Source organism: Myotis nattereri, assembly GCF_964212035.1.
Source record: "Myotis nattereri genome assembly, chromosome: 19".
NCBI lineage: Eukaryota > Metazoa > Chordata > Mammalia > Chiroptera > Vespertilionidae > Myotis > Myotis nattereri.
The window spans coordinates 12,854,686-12,873,926 of record NC_138095.1 but is presented as its reverse complement, the minus strand read 5'-3'; the positions used below and the strand labels follow the sequence as shown (position 1 = coordinate 12,873,926).

The window sequence follows — 19,241 nt, the reverse complement described above, 5'->3', positions numbered from 1 at the left end:
GCCGTGATACTCACACAGAATTGAAGAGGTAGGCGCGCCCCTGGCTTCCCTGAAAGGACTGAAAGAAGAGCGAAGTGTTACAGGTGATTGTGACGAGGCAAAGGTGACGTGAGTCTCGAGTTTTGGAATGAAAGTGGAGGAGCCGTGTTTCAGGTCACGGATGGGCACACGAGCTGAAGGGCTGCCGGCAGAGCGTGAGGGGCTGAGCTCAGGGCCTGGAGCAGGACAAGATCTTCCCAAAAGCAGGGGGTTGGGGGGGAGTCATGGCTTCCCAGAGCCCCACAGGGGCTGCCAGGGGTCCTCACTCACTCCGATGCACCACATCTGTCAGATATTAGGGGCAAGGGGGCGTTTTCATGCTTTTCCACTGAAATGAACAGTCACAAGGTGGCCCCTCCTGGGAGGAAAGGACAGCTCACCCCGGGAGTGTTACAAGCTAAGAAGCAGCTCATAGCATATTGATCATCCCAAGATGACTTAGGAGGCGGGATGGGGTGTTAGTGCCTCCCGGATAGATCAGGTCAGTCCCAGACTCAGCTTGAGGTTCGGCTGTCTGGTGCCAGGCTCAAATGACCCAACAGAAGAGATGGACCACAAAAATAATCAGCGAAATGCAAACCCCTGCAAGAACACCGTCTTGGTTTCTTTGCCTGTCACTTGGCACTAATTCAAAAGACCGTGAGGAAGGTTGACTGGAGCACAAGGTGACCATATCAAGATGTGGAAGGCACAGACCGAATGGCCAGCAACCCACTCTCAGAATTGACTGTAAAGAACAGATCAGCTTGAGTGCGCAAGGATATGTGACAAGAATGGTCACCATCAGAGTGTGTGTAATTGGAAAAAGAAAAAAAGAAAAAAGAAAAACCCACCAATAAGCGAGCAAACAAATGAATTCACTTCACACCCGGGCTCAGGCACTTCAAAAGGGTGACAGGAACAGATCGGTATGAGTGGGCTGGAAAGTGGGCATAAAATACTGCTAAGCGAAGGAAGAGCTGTGAAATGACGTGTCGTGAGCTCTATTTTAAAGTGAAAATGTGTTGTCATGGACACACACAACAAACAGAACCCCCTCCCCAAACACACACACACACACACACACACACACACACAACAGACAACACACACCAAATTACTAAGTGATTACTCTAAGGAATGGAGTTGGGATAGGAACTCCTTTATACATACACATCACTTTAATGTTTAATTACAGAGCCCTGGCCGACTCATGATGAACACCTTACCTGAGCAAGAAACAAACCCTCCTTTAGCCCTGGCTGGGTGGCTCAGTTGGTTGGAGCGTCCCATTCACCAAAAGATGGTGGGTTCAATTCCCATACCCAGGTTGTGGGTTCGATCTCCGTGTGCATAGGGGAGGCAACCGATCAATGTTTCTCTCTCTCTCCCTTCCTCTCTAAAATCAACAGAAAACATATCCTCAGGTGAGGATTAAAAAATAAATAAATAATAAATAAATAAATAAATAAATAAATAAACCTTCATTTTAAGCCACAGATTTGGGGTTGTTACTGAAGCAAAACCCAGCCTGAGACTAGCCGTGTTTTGATTTAAATATACAGCTTTCAGACTTAAAAAGGGGTCTTCCCTTAAGTAGCTTCTTAGAATGAGGAATATTATTTATGTTCAATTAAAGATTCATCATAAAAACTTTTCACACATCCCTATCGGCTTCCAAGTTTCTAGACTGATTTTCCGAATTTTCACCTATTTTGTGAATCCTTGGTTTTTTTTTTAAATACTATCCTCTTGGGTTTTCAAAAAAATTGTGTAAAAAAAAAAATTAAAAAATTATATATATATATATATTGATTTCAGAGAGGAAGGGAGAAGGGGAGAGATAAAACATCAATGATGAGTGAGAATCATCGATCAGCTACCTCCCACACACACACACACACCCCACCCCACACTGGGGATTGAGCCCCCAACCCAGGCATGTGCCCTTGACCGGAATCAAACCTGGGACCCTTCCGTCCGCAGGCGATGCTCTATCCACTGAGCCAAACCAGCTGGGGCTGGATCCTCATTTTTGACACAGGATTTGGATCAAAGGTGTGATCAGATCTGTGGTTCAAATTAAAGCCACAGTCTGACCATAGCTGGGCTCTGCAAACTGCTGTAAGTTAGAGCCAGATGAATGTTTTAGGCTGTGGGGCCATTTACACTCTGTGGTGGCACCAAGGTAGCCGCAGATGATACATAAAACTTGACGAAAACAGCGCTCTGCCCGATGTGGCTGCAGACGGGGCTGCCTCTGACGAGACCTGCCTCACCGGCGGGCTTCCTGGGTCGGGGTTGCTTGTCAGCGCACAGATGGACCCAGATGCCCTGACCGGTTTGGCTCAGTGGATAGAGCGTCGGCCTGCGGAATGAAGGGTCCCAGGTTTGATCCCGGTCAAGGGCATGTACCTTGGCTGCGGGCACATCCCCAGTAGGGAGTGTGCAGGAGGCAGCTGATGGATGTTTCTCTCTCATCGATGTTTCTAGCTCTCTATTCCTCTCCCTTCCTCTCTGTGAAAATTCAATAAAATATAAGAAACAAAACAAAACAGATGGACCCAGAGGCTGTGATCCTGTCAGGACGGCCTCCGCCTTGCGTGGATTCGGTTCTGCTCTCCGCGACGGGCGCTACGGAACAACGGGAGACGGCGACGTTCAGCCGGTGCCGCGAGGGTTCTGAAAGCACGGGTGCCTGGCTGCTCCGTCAGGGGCACTGGCCCCTGCTCCTCAGATCATCACGTTAAGCAATGACAACCGCCACCACCACGGCGGTCTAGTGTGAATGAATCAAAATTATTTCTATTTTTTGTCAGATCGGCAAAAACCATTTTTGGCGTGCCGCCGCCGCGCTTTGGTCATGAGCTGACGTGCGCCAGGAGACGGAAAAGGCTGAAAATCGCGGAGGGGAGGGGAGACACGAGTCCGACACCTCTGGGCAGCCTGTAGCTGGAGGAGTTCAGCTTCTCCGCAGCCTTTCCTCCTACAAGGCTCCTTCAGTGTCCTGACTGCTCCCCGCCCCCCAGGCCTCTGCCCTGGACCGAAGTTCACAGCAGCTTCTCGGCTCAGCGTTCTGGGGAAGCAGCAGCTCAGATTCCGACTGGCCACCTCACTGACCCGCCCGATGCTTCAGGGCGGACGCCATCGTGGGCCACGGAGGACGCCTGCTCAGGGCCAGGCGCTCAGCAGGGACACGGCCCGACCGGGAGGCCCCGAGCGGCTCTGCGACCGGAAACCTCTGCCTGGACGAAGGGGCCGCAGAAGCAGAGAGAGAGAAACTGCCCTGTGTAACCGTCACCTCCGATCATGGACGGAAAGGAGACCTCCTCTCATCATTCCCTAAAGCACAGAGGACACATGCTCTTCTAACCGAGCGAAACAAGAAGCCTAGGAGGGGATTCCTGAAAGGAACAACGTCCTGACGGACTATTTTCAGAAGAGCGTGAGGTTCGTGTGGCCCAGGAAACAGATCTGTGAGGGTGGGCGGGGTCATGACCTGTGAGGGTGGGTGGAGGGGTCATGCATGACCTGTGAGGGTGGGAGGGGTCATGACCTGTGAGGGTGGAGGGAGGGGTCATGACCTGTGAGGGTGGGAGGAGTCATGACCTGTGAGGGTGGGAGGGGTCATGACCTGTGAGGGTGGGAGGAGTCATGACCTGTGAGGGTGGGAGGGGTCATGACCTGTGAGGGTGGGTGGAGGGGTCATGCATGACCTGTGAGGGTGGAGGGAAGGGTCATGACCTGTGAGGGTGGAGGGAAGGGTCATGACCTGTGAGGGTGGAGGGAAGGGTCATGACCTGTGAGGGTGGGAGGGGTCATGACCTGTGAGGGTGGGAGGGGTCATGACCTGTGAGGGTGTGAGGGGTCATGCATGACCTGTGAGGGTGGGTGAGAGGGGTCATGACCTGTGAGGGTGGGAGGGGTCATGACCTGTGGGGGGGGCCCTCACTGCTTCTGGAGGGAACACGCCCGCCCGCTCCGTGTGGACAGCTCTGCCTGTGCCCAGGGGTTGACTGCAGCTCAAGCTGCTCAGAGTGACCCAGTGAGAGCGAAGGGCCGACCCGTCACGGCGCTGGCCTCTCGGGTCCTGTGAGGCCCAGAGCCTCCCTCCTTCCCGGGCCTCCCCTCCCTCCTGGGCCTCCCCTCCCTCCTTCCTGGGCCTCCCCCCTCCCGGCCCCCCCCCCCGCCCGGTTTAAAGGGCCCCACGTCTCTTATTCAGCCGTTTCCCCAGGTTCCTGGGCTCCCTGGTGCCCTCGCCGTGTCCGGTTTCACACTCATCTTACTGCTCTGGGTCGTGATGACCCCTCTGGGTCGTGGTGACCCCGGAGTCCCCGCCGCCGCCTGCCCCGCCCACCCACGGTGTGGAGATCGCGAGCCCGTGGCGGCCGCACAATCACGCACAGGCCTCAGCCACGCCGCCCGGAGGCTCGGACTAGGACCCAGCGCAGCCAGGAGGCCGCCCGGCGCCGGCTCCCGCTCCACCTGCCCGTCAGGACGGTCCTCGGCTCAGGAGCCCCGCCCGGCGCCGGACACAGCACTTGCCTTGGAGATGAGCTCGTCGTGATTGGCCAGGTGGGCTCTGCAGTGGACACAGCTGTACGTGCGGTGGCAGTTTGGCAGATAAGCTTGGAAGGTTTTGGACTTGGTCATTTTCACCATGTCTGCGGGGCAGTGCTCGCTGGGCGCGGGCCTCTCACAGAAGCAGCACTGGAATATGCACGCAAGCGCCGTGGTGGGTCAGGGGGCGTGTGGCCCTGTCCACACAGCTGGGGCCAGAGGAAAACGTCTCGACCTGGCAGTAAGTCAGGACAAACAGTGCGTTACGGAGAATGAAATTCAGCAGCAAGGTGTGTGTAGGATGCGTGCATTCTGAAGAATGGGGAGTGGGCCCTAGCCAGTTTTCTCAGTGGTTAGAGCATCGGCCTATAGACTGAAGGGTCCCAGGCTCAACTCCGGACAAGGGCACATGCCCGGGTTGCGGGCTTGATTCCCAGTAGGGGGTGTGCAGGAGGCAGCCGATCAATGATTCTCTCTTATCATTGATCTTTCTCTCTCTCTCTCTCTCTCCCCCTTCCTCTCTGTAATCAATAAAAATATATTTAAAAAAAAGAATGGGGGATGGGCAGGACTAGAGGTTGAGGATCCAGTCCTGCCGTATTGATTGTACATGAAAAGAAAGCTAAGCCCGCCGGCCGGGCTCAGTGGGTGAGTGTTGATCTATGAACCAAGTGGTCACGGTTCGATTCCCGGTCGGGCCACGTTTCCGGGTTGCGGGCTCGATCACCCGTGTGGGGCATTCTGATCCATGCTTCTCTCTCATCACTGATGTTTCTGTCTCTCTCTCCCTCTCCCTTCCCCTCTGAAATCAATACAAATACATTTTAAAAAATACTAATACTTAATCACTGTTTAATCATTCTAAATTGTGTTGAGTGTGGCAGGTGAACTACTTTTACATACAAAAAGTTTGAGAAAAACATTTGATCAGCCACATGTCTACTGTGTGTGGCTTCAGGAAAAGTGAAAGAAAACATCAGCCACCTTGGTTCCCGTCCGAGTGAGGGGACAGCAGCACGGGAAACATCCTGCCCCAAATCACGGGATGAATGACTCAAAGCACCACGACATATATGAATACATGACCCACTATTTTTTTAAATATCTTGAAAATTAATTTTTAGAGAGAGAGGAAAGGAGAGAGGGAGGGAGAGAGAAACATCAATGTGAGAGTGAGACACCGACCGGCTGCCTCCGGCACTACCCCTGCCGGGGATCGAACCTGCAACCAAGATACCTGCCCTGACTGGGAATCAAACCAGCACCTTGCAGCGCACGGGAGGACGCCCAACCAACTGAGCCACGCTGGCCAGGGCGGGAGCCACCAGTCATTAGTCGGTATCAGTCCAGAAGGAAACCCTTGTACGTGGTAAATGATTCGACAAGGACACCAAGGCCATTCAGTGGGGAAGGAGTCTTTTCAACAAATGGCGCTGGGAAAACTGGACACCACGTACAGCAGGATGACGTTAAACCCTTGCCTTACACCGTATACAAAAATGAACTCAAAGTCCACCAAAGACATAAATGCAAGAAATAAAACTCTTAGAATAACATATAGCAAGAATGTTTATGACACTGGATTTGGCACTGACTTCTTGGATGACACCAAAAGCACAGACACGCCTGTAGATCTGCAGAAAGTAAAGGGAAAGAACATAGGGCAGAGGCGTCATCTGTGAAGAAAGGAAGATTGAGGATTTTTCAGAATTGAAGAAAGACACCAAACCACAGACAAGAAGTCCAATAATTCCAAGTGGAATAAATAAAGTCACACCTGGCCACATACTAAAACTGCAGAAACCAAAGAAAAAGGGGGGGGGGAGCCTTATTCGAATCCAGGAGAGGAGGGAAAATTACTTTTCAACACACACCTTCCCAAGGAAACCTATGGAGCCAGAAGGCAGTAGGGAAAGGGGCCTTTCAGGGTCTGAAAGATAACTGCAATCCCGGAATTCCAGACTCAGCGAAAACATCTTTCAAGGATTTGGGAAATGATATCTTCCAACAACTAAAAAGCTTGACCTCAGCAAAACATCACTAAAAAAGTTCAAGGACGTGCTTCAGACAGAAGAAAAACAACTCTGAAAGAGGGAATGCCAAGTAAACAGACCGTCAAACTTCAGAGGGAAGGTGGGGAGGTGGGGGAGTGGAGGGGGGTAAGAGATCAACCAAAGGACTTGTGTGCATGCATATGCGCGTAACCAATGGACACAGGCAGGAGGGGGTGAGGGCATGTGCTGGGGGCCAGGAGCCGTGGGGAGAGGTCAATGGGGGAAAAAGGAGACATATGTAATACTTTCAACAATAAAGAATTTAAATTAAAAAAAAAAAACTAAAAAAAAAAATTCTGTTGTTTAAGCCACCCCCCCACCCCCCCCCCCCGCCAAAAAAAAAAGAAAGAAAAAGAAAATGGTCCCGAAACCAGTTTGGCTCATTGGATAGAGCGTCGGCCTGCGGACTGAGAGGTCCCGGGTTCGATTCTGGTCAAGGGCATGTACCTGGGTTGCGGGCACATCCCCAGTAGATGTGCAGGAGGCAGCTGATCGATGTTTCTCTCTCATCGATGTTTCTAACTCTCTATCTCTCTCCCTTCCTCTCTGTAAAAAATCAATAAAATGTATTTTAAAAAAAGAAAGAAAATGGTAAATCTGTGGGTAAACAGAACAATGACTTGCGGAGCTTTAAAAAGATAGGATTATGATACATGACAACAGTCGGGTGAAAAGTCAAAGGAAAATGTCCGAGCCCTTGTATTGCCCCCAAAATACTTTAGATTCTAGTAAATTAAGGAGAATGTAATTTCTGATGAAACGTCTCTAAGAACAAAAGTGTATAAACTTCCAAACCTGTGAAGGAAATACCCGGGAGCGATAACAGGTGATCCTCAAGGGAGGCAGGAACGGAGAGGAAAAGACACGGCAGGAGGAGCAGGAAGCACCGGGGAGGGAGCGAGAGTCCAGCGGGTCCCTCGGTGCCCGCAGGGAACGCACGCGCACCAGGGTCAGGCGGTCCGGGTCCAGGCTGAGCAGAACACAAGACTCATCTCGAGCTCCTCATTGCGCAAGAGACGCACCTTAGACATAAGGACACGGAAAGGGCGCTGGCCACACAGATGCATGGTTTGTAGTTCTTTGCCAACAGTACACACTGCTCTATGTATTTCTCGGATCGATGTGGTTCACAGTAAAGAAGTTATAGAGCAGTCGCTCCGGCCAGGTAGCTCCGTTGGTCAGAGCGGCGTACCGACTGCTAAGGTTGCAGGCACGATCCCCGGTCAGGGCACATACAAGGTGTAACCAATGAACGGCTGAGTGGAACAAATCCATGTTTCTCTCTCATCAGCCAGTAAAAAAAAGTTAAAGTAGTAAAAGCAGAGAAAAAGATACACAGGGTGGGGCCAAAGTAGGTTTACAGTTGTGAGTACACAAAAGTTTATTTAAAAAAATATATATTTTATTGATTTTTTACAGAAAGGAAGGGAGAGGGATAGACAGTTAGAAACATCAATGAGAGAGAAACATCGATCAGCTGCCTCCTGCACACCCCCTACTGGGGATGTGCCCACAACCAAGGTACATGCCCTTGACCGGAATCAAACCTGGGGCCCTTCAGTCCGCAGGCCGACGCTCTAGCCACTGAGCCAAACCGGCCAGGGCTCAGTTTATTCTTATGTCATTTATTGATTATTATATTATTTGTCCTGCAACCCGTCACATCAAAAGGCCCAAACTGGTGAAGAGCAAGATGGGTGGGAGCATGTTCTCTACCAGAGTCGGCCAGAGAGCCAAGCCTGTCATTGTCCCCCAGAGTCAGCAAGAGTGTGGTCCCGGCCTGGCCAGGCAGCTCAGGCAGTTGCAGTGTCGTATCGTCTCGTCCACCAAAAGGTGTGGATTCAGTTCCTGGTCAGGGCACATACCTAGGTTGCAGGTTTGATCCCAGTCAATTCCCAGTTGAGATGTGTACAGGGGCAACTGATCAATGTTTGCTTTTCCCTCTCTCTTCCCTTCTCTCTCTCTAAAAATCAATAAAGAACATATCCTCGGGTGAGTGTTAAGAAAAAGAAGAGTGTGATCCTGGCTTGGGTTAAAGCATTGTCCCAATACGCCAAGGTTGTGGGTTCAATCCCTAGTCAGGGCACATACAAGAAGCACCCAGTGAATGCATAAAAAAGTGGAACAAATCCATGTTTCTCTCTTTGCCTCTCCCTTTCCCTCTTCCGCTCTAAAATTAAAAAAAAAAAAAATTTTTTTTTAAATAAAGTATGTGATACTAAAGGCCTGGTGCACGACATTCGTGAACTGGGGGGGAGGGGACCCTCAGTCCGGCCTGCGCCCTCTCACAGTCCGGGACCCCCGAGGGGTCCTTAGTGCTGCTGAGGAGGTGGGAGAGGCTCCCACCACCTCCACTGCGCTCGCCAGCCACCAGCCCGGCTTCTGAGCGGTGCTCCCCCTGTGGGAGCGCACTGACCACCAGGGGGCAGCTCCTGCGTTGAGCGTCTGCCCCCTGATGGCCAGTGTGTGTCACAGCGACTGGTCGCTCCTCTGTTTGGTCGATTTGCATATTAGCGTTTTATTATATAGGACTGGCTCGGGACAAAACCAGGTCATGTGACATAAAAGAAAGCTCAGGAGATCTATGTAGATCCTAGGAGGACACCAGCTGTAGTAGAAGGGACACTGGCTCACTGGGAAAGAACAGACATAAAAAATGGTGGACAACTGTGTATCCAGGAAAAGAAAAAGGCAGATCCCACTTCATGCCATAATAAAAAGTTAACAGCTTATCGCACTTCCCAACAGAGAAAGCCAGCCAACAAGACGGCAGCGGAGGAAATTTCCACACAAGGGCCACGTGCCCGTGCCCACACCCACACCTACCCTCTAAAATGAAGCCTGTTACACCCGGCCGGTGTGTCCAGTGTGGCTCAATGTCATCACCTGTGAACCAGCAGGCTACAACTCGATTCCTGGTCAGGGCACATGCCCGGGTTGTGGGCTCGAAACCGTGCAGAAGGCAACCGATCAATGATGCTTCTCTCTCTCTCCCCCTCTCTCTTCCTCTCTGAAATCAATAAAAATATATTAAAAAATAAAATAAAATGAAGCCTGTTTCCTTCTCCAATATATGGGCTTCACAACCAAGTGTTAAGGTATTTCTGAACAAGCCTAATTATATAGATATTCCCAATTAGTAATTCCAGAAAAAACCCACTCCCCATCCTCCCACCCCCACTAGCTGCCATTGAATCATGTGCCCATCCTGAATTTTTCCCCTTGGGTTTCTTAAGAATCAAGGACTTCACCAATCAAGTGTTACCAAACTCAAGGGGTTCACCACTTGGGGTGTCCTATTGAAGAAGAAAACCTGGCCCGGCTGGTGTGGCTCAGTGGTTGAGCATCAACCTATGAACCAGGAGATCACGGTTCGAATCCTGGTCAGGGCACATGCCTGGGTTGCTGCCTTGATCCTCCTGAGGCGTGCAGGAGGCAGCCAATCAATGGTTCTCTCTCATCATTGATGTTTCTCTCTCTCCCTCTCCCTTTCTCTCTGAAATCAATAAAAAAATATTTTTAAAAAAGGTGATCTGGTTGTCACCAGGTAGTTTTATTACTGTCCTTGCAGCAAATGAAGGTCGAAGGATTCATATCCAAACCTGTCCCACCGAGGGAGGCTGAGCTATCGCTTATTCATACTATTTGGTTAATTACAGACTGATTTCTTCTTTGCCGTTGGTTACATTAATCTGTTGGGTTCCTGTCAAGCTCATCCTGTTTATAGCTGCTCTGCAAAATACTGTGCTATGTTAAAATACTGTTACATTTTAACATTTCGCAAGAATAACATTGAGTAATAACATTTAGAACTGCCCAGACCTTGAGATCTTGTTCTCACAAAAGCATCACATAGGCCCCAATACATCTTATCAGATTTTACCTGCTGCTCCAGCCTCCTGGGCCCGTTCGGAATTCTCTCTGACCAGCTCCCCGAGTGCCTCAGGGAGGGCGCAAAGGTAAGCCTCACCTCGGACACCACCTGCACCAGCCCCGCTGGCAAAGCCCCGGCTGCTCCCCTCCCACCCCGTGCCCACTGTCCACGCGGACACATCAGCCCACCCCCGCTCCCCCGCCAGGGCTGCCCAGCGAGGAAGGAGCAGACTTGTTCTGACTTCCCTTCTTTTTTTTTTTTTTTTTTAAATATATTTTATTGATTTTTTACAGAGAGGAAGGGAGAGAGAGATAGAGAGTCAGAAACATCAATGGGAGAGAAACATCGATCAGCCGCCTCCTGCACATCTCCCACTGGGGATGTGCCCGCAACCCAGGTACATGCCCTTGACCGGAATCGAACCTGGGACCCTTCAGTCTGCAGGCCAACGCTCTATCCACTGAGCCAAACCGGTTTCGGCTTCCCTTCTTTTTTTAAAAATACATTTTTATTGATTTCAGAGAGGAAGGGAGAGGGAGAGATAGAAACATCAACGATGAGAGAGAATCACTGATCATCTGCCTCCTGCACGCCCCCCACTGGGGATCGAGCCCGCAACCTGGGCACATGTCCTCGACTGGAATCGAACCCGGGACCCTTCAGTCTGCAGGCCGACGCTCTATCCACTGAGCCAAACCAGCCAGGGCTGACCACTTTTTAAAGAAATATATATTTTATTGATTTTTTAAAAAATATATTTTATTGATTTTTTACAGAGAGGAAGGGAGAGAGATAGAGAGTTAGAAACATCGATGAGAGAGAAACATCGATCAGCTGCCTCCTGCCTACTGGGGATATGCCCGCAACCCAGGCACATGCCCTTGACCGGAATCGAACCTGGGACCCCTCAGTCCGCAGGCCGACGCTCTATCCACTGAGCCAAACCGGTTTCGGCTGATTTTTTTTTTACAGAGAGGAAGAGAGAGGGATAGAGAGTTAGAAACATTGATGAGAGAGAAACATCGATCAGCTGCCTCCCGCACACCCCCTATTGGGGATGTGCCCACAACCGAGGTACATGCCCCTGACCAGGAGCCTTAAATTAACAAACTTCTGTTTTATCCCCTCTCCTTCCTCGACCTCCTTCGACAGCAAAACGTGAAGGGGCGAGAGGCAGGAATCCTGGATCAGCCAGAGGCGCGTCACTCGGGTCTAGGACCCTTTAGTGGCAAAACACTGCTCATGGCTTTTGAACCAGTGGCCCCCTCCTGGGCTCGGGAACCGCCTGTGAGTAACCGACGGCAATGCATCGAGTGCCGCGTCCAGCCCAGGGCATCACGCCCCCCCCAACCCCCGTGCAGGGAGGGCCGCCACCCTCCCCCCAAAGATGTTCGTGTGGGGTCAGTTTTTAGAGCAAAAACAATATTCTGATTCCAGAAGTTTCTCTCCTACAACAAGCACGTGTAAGTATTTTAAGAGAACGTGAATCAGGCCTGTGTCCATATGGTGCCGTCACCACAATTCTAAAGACAAAACCTTGAGAAATGAACCCCCAAACCAAAGAGCTCTGACAATTACAGGACAGAATGGAAGCTGCCCAAGGGCCGAGGGCTCCCTTCCCTCTCTCCACCTGCCGGGCCTCACGCCATAGGACACAGGCCCCGAGACCCCCTAGCTCTCTATTCCCCCCCATTTTCTCTTCCTCCCAGCACAGCGTCACCGTGCTGGCAGGTGAGCTCGTCGCAGGCCTCCACCTCCCCGTGAGCAGGAAGGAGGCGGCCGGCAAGGAAGCGGGCTGTCGGTACCAGAGGGAACCGGCCCCCGTCACGGTGCTGTGTCCGGCAGAGTCCGGGAAGCACAGAACGCCAGGCAGGTGCATGCGTGGAGGTCGCACCCCTCACAGAAAAGGAAACGCAGACGCCCCCAAAGAGCCTCAGAGCCCAGGCCGGCCCATCCTAAGCGGACGACTTCACGAAAATCAAAGGAATTAGCAGCAGCCCTGAGAGATGAGTGTTCTTGGTCCCACTCTGCAGACAGGGAAACTGAGGCCCAGAAAGGTCAATCAATCCGCCAACACTGCACAGTAAGTAAGCTGGGGGGCTGGATTCAACGCCAGTCCATCCCCTGGACCAGGGGTCCTCAACTACGGCCCGCGGGCCACATGCAAATACAAATATTGTATTTGTTCCCGTTTTGTTTGTTTACTTCAAAATAAGAGATGTGCAGTGTGCATAGGAATTTGTTCATAGTTTTTTTTTTTTAAAACTATAGTTCGGCCCTCCAACGGTCTGAGGGACAGTGAACTGGCCCCCTGTTTAAAAAGTTTGAGGCCAAAACCGGTTTGGCTCAGTGGATAGAGTGTCGGCCTGCTCAGTGGATAGAGCGTCGGCCTGCGGACTGAGGGGTCCCGGGTTCGATTCCGGTCAAGGGCATGTACGTGGGTTGCGGGCATATCCCCAGTGGGGGATGTGCAGGAGGCAGCTGATCGATGTTTCTCTCTCATCGATGTTTCTGGCTCTCTATCTCTCTCCCTTCCTCTCTGTAAAAAATCAATAAAATATATTTAAAAAAAAAAAAAGTTTGAGGACCCCCGCCCTGGACCATGGTGCCTGCAGACAGGTGTGAGCGCTACTCATCGGTGCAAATCAAAGGCACCTGACATCTCATCTGCCTTCAACCTGCGAGAACAGGCTGCGTGCAGCCGGCTGGGTGCTCCCGGGGGCACACCCCCTGGACCCAGTGGCCACCCAGGCATTCACCTCCGGGCTTGCACGCGTGCAATGTAACTGGTAACGGTGGTTACAATGTTGCCTGTAGTAACAAGATTAGGAACCACCTCAAGTCTAACCCAGAGACAGGCCAAAGGTGCTGATAAACGTGAACCAGAAATAGATGCGAAGTGGGACGCCGGCTGGGACGGGGGACAGGGAAGGCACTTCCTTTTCACTGTCTTCCTTTGGCAACTCATGATTTTAAAAATATATATCTTTATTGATTTCAGAGAGGACGGGAGAGGGAGCGAGACAGAAACATCAATGATGAGAATCATTGACTGGCTCCCTCCTGCACACCCCACACTGGGGATGGAGCCCGCAACCCGGGCACGTGCCCTGACCGGGAATCGAACTGTGACCTCCTGGTTCACAGGTCGACGCTCAACCACGGAGCCACGCCGGCCGGGCTGGTTAACTTCTGATTTTGATACCAAGTGTATATGCTGAACATTCAAACTCACTCGTGCGTGGCACCTGCACACACAGGCAGGGGAAGGCCTGGAAGGATTTACATCAACAGGTGTGACAGCACAGGTACCGTTTGCCTGTGGCGCACACGGCCTTCCCTCCTCCTCGTTAGGGGATAAAAAGCTTTTCTCCACATTTCGGGAGCCGCAGCCTTGGACCCTGGGGCCCGGGAGGGAGAGGAGACTCCCCCTTCAGTCCTCCCACCTCCGCGCGGTCCTCGGATACAGCCCCTCGGCCCCTGTGCACCGCGCTGCCCCTGCCTCCCCCGGGCCCGAGGGGCTGGGTTCCTGCACCGCCCACGGGACCATGATTCCTGAGTTTGCGCTGAGCCTTTCCTTTCCAAGAACCTTCAATACATTCCCTTCAGTCCTCCCACTAGTAACAAAGTTTCCCGCCGTGGCCTCGGGACATTCCAGCAAAGGTCGCTTGCTTCCTGGCTAAGAAGGGGAGATGCAGGACCAGGGACTCGGCCCCGGCCCCAAAGACCGGATTGAAGCAAGAGGAAAGAGGCTGGTAACCTTGAACTATTAGTCACCAAAATGCTAAATAAAACATTCAAAGCCCTGTGTTGTGCAAGGGACGGGAAAAACCCCAAATGCAGAGAGGGATGGGCAGGGGCTGGTGCCTGGGGGGAGAGAGTGTTGGCGCTGGGAAGCCGGGTGGCACCAGGGAGCCAGCAGGTGAGGTTTGGCCCCCGGGCATGGGGGGGGGGGGCAAGGCTGAAAGGAGGCTCCAGCACACTGTGGCACGAGTGTGGTGGCCGCGCTGCTGCCTCATCTGTAAAATGGGGTTACTACGCAATTCGCTAGGTGGTCCAGGGAACCCACAAGCTTGGCTCAGTCGGCAAGCTCGGCCCAACACCTCCGCCCCCCCGCAACAGGGAACCCTGGCTCTGGGGTCCCTTCCCCGGGGCAGCGGGTGGGTGGGCCCAGGATCTCTATTTTACTCTCAGCCGCGGCCAGGTTTTCCCGCAGGGCTCCCCCCTCTTCACCCCCCGCACCCCCCTCCGTCTCTGTCACCATGTCTCCCAGCCGCCCCCGAGCCCATGTCATCCTCTTGACTCCTTTCCAGAAAGGAGCTCAGGCTGCCTCCCCAGAAGCCTTGGCCCCCCAGTGACTTGGCTGTGCAGAACGTGCTCCAACCTCGGCTGACATCTCTTGTCAAAATCCCCCCTCTAGAGGTTTTGCCGATTAACAGACCTAACCACTTTCTTAAAATTCAAAACCCAATGAAGCTGGGCTGGAGATCCGGTTTGAAAGCAGGCAGACGCCTCCTGTCCGTCTCCCAGGGAGAAGGAGACATGAAGGCCAGTGGCGGCCCCTCGCCCCCTGCACTCCTGCCCCTTGACCCACGGTCCCCAGGGAACCGCGCGAAGACAGACATCACGGGAGCAGGGCGCTCCACGTCAAGAGCCCTGCAAACCTTCCTGCTTCAGAAACAGAAAGGCTTAACGTCTGGACTTGACTTAATGTACCCGCGTCAGTAGCTAATTCTGGCAAATGTACCACGCACTGGAGGATGGTAGCACGGGGGGTGGGGCGCCTTGGGACGGCCTGTACTATTTTTGCAACTTTTATGTAAACCTAAAATTATTCCAAAATAAGAAGTTCATTTAAAAAGCAGAAAGACCTTTGCTCAGATTCCTAATGAAGATCATTCAGTTATTATTATTATTATTTTTTTTAAAGTGCCCAACACAGGCCAGACCCTGGGCTACACGGTCGTTTGAAGACACGAGTTTGCCCGGGTCCTCGCTCCGAGGGTTCCCACAAGTGGAGCCCCCTTACCCTGTGACGCCAGGGGACGGAGCGTGAAGGTCCAGGATGCGGCGGTAAGAGCATCCTTCCCAGGTGCGCTGCTGTGCCCCAGAGGCCACAGCCAGGCGAGGGGAGGCCGGCGCGGGGTAAGGAAGCCCATCCCCCTGGGAGCGAGCTCAGCACCTGCTCCGCGAACACCCACTCGCGCAGAGGCGGGAGGGCGCGCAGGTGAGGGCGGAGAGGCAGCCGGGGCAGGTGAAGCTCGGGGAAGGTTCCCCCGGGGAGGCAAGCCTTGTTTGCAGGCTTCGGGGACTGTAGGCGCGGGGCCTGGTTGGTGGAAAAAATAACATTCTTGGCAAAGGCATCGCAGGGTAAGGGGTGTGTGTGTGTGTGTTTTGGATACAAAGAAATGCAACGGAACGGAAAAGGCTTGGAGGGTGGCGAAATGGATGTCTCCTGGGGCCACCGTCCATCTAAAACGGAGTTTCGCCTTCTTCCCACCCTAAAACTTGGCACGTAATGTGGACACCAGAAGATGCCCCTCTCAGGGGGGCGGGGGAAGGGGGCCCCGCAGAGCGGGTTTCCAACGCAAAGGCGTCTGCGGCCGCTTTCACGGGGCCTCGTGCCACAAGTGGTGAACCAACGCGGAGGGCTTCCTGCGAGTCACGAGCTCTGCGTGGGCAACTTGAAAACGCCCCCTTTTCGGAGCCAACCTCGGAGACCTCTTTGTCCTCCCTCTCCTCCCCAATGGCGACTTATTTATTTTAAAGAGGGAAAAGCCTATTATTATGGGGTCCATTCCCTCTGGACATATTTTCATGGCTGGGGTGGGGGTGGGGGAGAAAGCGGGGGCCAAACCAAAGATGAGGCTTCGGGGTCTGCCCCCACACGGAGCGAACCCAACGCCAACAAACCGAACCATCAAATCAGAAGGAAAACACCGACAGGTGCGGCCGTCCGCGCCCCGCCTGCCCGCCGGGACGCCCAACAGGTGCTCCGGCCCTGCCCGCAGCCGCCGGCGCCTCGGGTCGCCACGAAGTCGCCGCCCGCGCCACAGAGTCCAGGCCCGCCCGTACTCACGGCCGCTCGGCGGTCCGCGCCCCAGCCCGCAGTGCCATCCGGCCCGGGCCTCGGTCAGCGCGGGCTCGGCTCTCACGCGGCGCCGGCGCGGCCCGGGGCGCGCTGCGGCCGTTGGCACCTCCGCAGGGCGCGAGGCATCCTCCCGCCGCCGCCCCGCGGGCCGCCAGCCCTTTGTTTTGGAGCCCCGGCCCCGCCGCGCCGCCGTTAACGGCCTCGGAGCGCGGTGCGGGCCAATCAGCACGTAGCGCCGCCCGCGCCCCGCCCGCACACCGCCCGCGCCCCGCCCCGCCAGCGCGCCCCCGCCCTGCGCGCTCCGCACCCGGGAGCTCGGCGGCTCGCGCTCGGCCCCAGCGGGGCAGGGGCGCACGTGCCGCGGGGCGCGCCGCGCTGCCATTGGCCGGTCCTGCGAGCGCGGCCTCGGAGCCCGTCCGTGGAGGCGGGGGGCGCAGGGGCGGGCCGTGCGGGGCGGGGCGGGACTCGGGGCGAGCTCAGCGGAGAGCGCCGCGCGCAGGCGCCTGCGGGCCCGGGCTGGGCGCCTCCTCGCAGGGTTTTGTGGCGGCGTGGAGCTGCGCCCCAGGAAGCCTGCCTTCTCCGCGCGCGTGGACCGGCCGTGGACGTGATGGGCTCACAGCTCCCGGGTCGACGTGGGGCGTGCGGGCCGGTGCGTGGCGCCGGGTTTTCCTGGCCAGACCTTCCTGAGCCCTGTCCGCAGAGTCCGGCGTCTCGCGCGCTCCCCCATCCTCCTAGGACCCTCCAAGCCATTCTACCTCTGGATCTGCACCTGGCCCCTAACGCTGCTCTGGAACCCCCAAATCGGACCCGACAGCGCTCTCGGCCCTCCAGGCAGCCCGCCCTCTCTCGCTGTGCACACTTTGTTCCCCAACTCCTATCATGTCATTAGTTTATTGGTCCCATAACCTTTCTCTATAGATTGGTTTGTAAATTACATAATACCTTTAAGAAACCCACACTGTTGCGGCCACAAGGTGTATAACATTTTCATACATGTTAGCACCTTTAGATCTTGTTTCTTTTGTGCAATGCACTGTACAGATCTGTGTCTTTGGGCGTCACGGGTTGATTGCGTAGAAAGCAGTGGATATTGCCTCTCAAACATTTGTGGGAGCATAGCCATTCTTCCAGCGATGTCCTCCGCAAACCTGGCCGCAAAGTGGGAACTCATGACCGTGTTAAGATGCGTTTTCCAGAGATGTGTTAGCATCTCCATTAACAAGCCCTTCAGGTCTTCAATTTCCAACTAGGTTTCCTTTTTCTTGGGAATTGTCAGGATTACTTTGTCTTAAATATTAAGCTTTCCTTGTTTTTGCTATTGCAAACACCTTTTCTCAGCTTGTTCTTTGTGTGTGTGTGTTTTAATTTTAATTTTTAGTGATTTCAGAGAGAGGAAGGGGAGAGGGATAGAAACATCAGTGAGAGAATGATTGGTCAGCTGCCTCCTGCACGCCCCCTACTGGGGATGAGCCTGCAACACCGCCTTGCGCCCAACTGTGACCTCCTGGTTCATAGGTCTGCACTCAACCACTGGACCACATGGGCTGGGCTCAGCTAGTCCTTTGTTAAAAGCAAATTATAATCCTGATATGAGCCGAAATTTACATACTTTTGTAGTCTGCTTTTTGAAGGGGAATGTTTCTGTTATTGCAGTTTTTTATAAATATTTTTAGTGGCTGCACAATATTAAACTTACCATATACCTACCTACAGATCTGTGTGCGGTGGTTGGGCACTTCAGTTATTTCTGCAGACCCCTTCATTCTCTGAAAATGTTAGCACCACGTTCTTTGCATATGGTTCCTAGCTTCTTTCTTGGAGACACGGCTTTCCTTTAAAATGTAAGTGATTGCAATATGTATGTGAATTGTAGGTGACCTTCCAGCATCCTGGCCTGTCAGCTCCCTGGCCCCTGTCCTGCCAGGGTCTTGTCCCCTGCATGGCCACCGATATGAACCCCCTCCTGACCACTGACCAGCGCCTTTCAAATGTTTTTAACTGTGACGACAGTAAAAGAATCATTTTGTGGGTATGAAGTTTCTGTGTGGGATAATGGTAATTTTGGGACGAGATAGTGGTGATGGCTGCACAGCAATGTGAATGCAGTTAATGCTGCTTTATTATTCGCTTAAAAATGGATAAAAGGGCCCTGAGGGGTGGGGCTCGGTTGGTTGGAGAGTCATCCCGTGCCCTGAAGGGTTGCCTGCTCAGTTCCCGGTTAGGGCACATACCTAGGTTGCTGGTTAGATCCCCGGTCCTTTGGGGAGCTTATGGAAGGCAGCCAATCAATGTTCCTCTCTCCCTCTCTCTCCCTTTCCCCCTCTCTAAAATCAATAAAATATATTTGTTAAATGGCTTAAATGACAAATTTTATGTTGTGTTTTACCACAATAAAAAACAGTAAAAAAATAAAAATAAAGGCCCTAGCCAGTTTTGCTCAGTGGATAGAGCATCGGCCTGTGGACCGAAGGGTCCCCAGTTCAATTCCAGTCAAGAGCACATGCCTGGTTGCAGGCTCGATCCCCAGTAGGGGGTGTGCAGGAGGCAGCCAATCAATGATTCTCATCATTGATGCTTTAATCTCTCTCTCCCTTTCCCTTTCTCTCTGAAATCAATAAAAGATTTTTTATAAAAGCCCTGGACC

General features: G+C 53.2%; 1 protein-coding gene across 3 annotated transcripts in view; it reads right to left on the bottom strand.

Annotated features, from left to right (window-relative positions):
- Positions 1-16,740, bottom strand: part of YPEL1 (yippee like 1) — a 29,429-nt gene extending 12,689 nt beyond the window's left edge. For 2 of the 3 annotated variants that reach the window (XM_081113582.1, XM_081113580.1), the window contains exons 1-4: positions 16,586-16,740; positions 7,428-7,654; positions 4,564-4,813; positions 15-58 (exon numbers count right to left, since the gene is read on the bottom strand). In XM_081113582.1, the coding sequence (XP_080969708.1) occupies positions 15-58; positions 4,564-4,680 (161 nt within the window). In that variant the 5' untranslated portion in view covers positions 4,681-4,813; positions 7,428-7,654; positions 16,586-16,740. The remainder of the gene's footprint in view (positions 1-14; positions 59-4,563; positions 4,814-7,427; positions 7,655-16,585) is intronic. The other variant, XM_081113581.1, reaches the window with a different exon arrangement.
- Between the last annotated feature and the right edge of the window lie 2,501 nt (positions 16,741-19,241).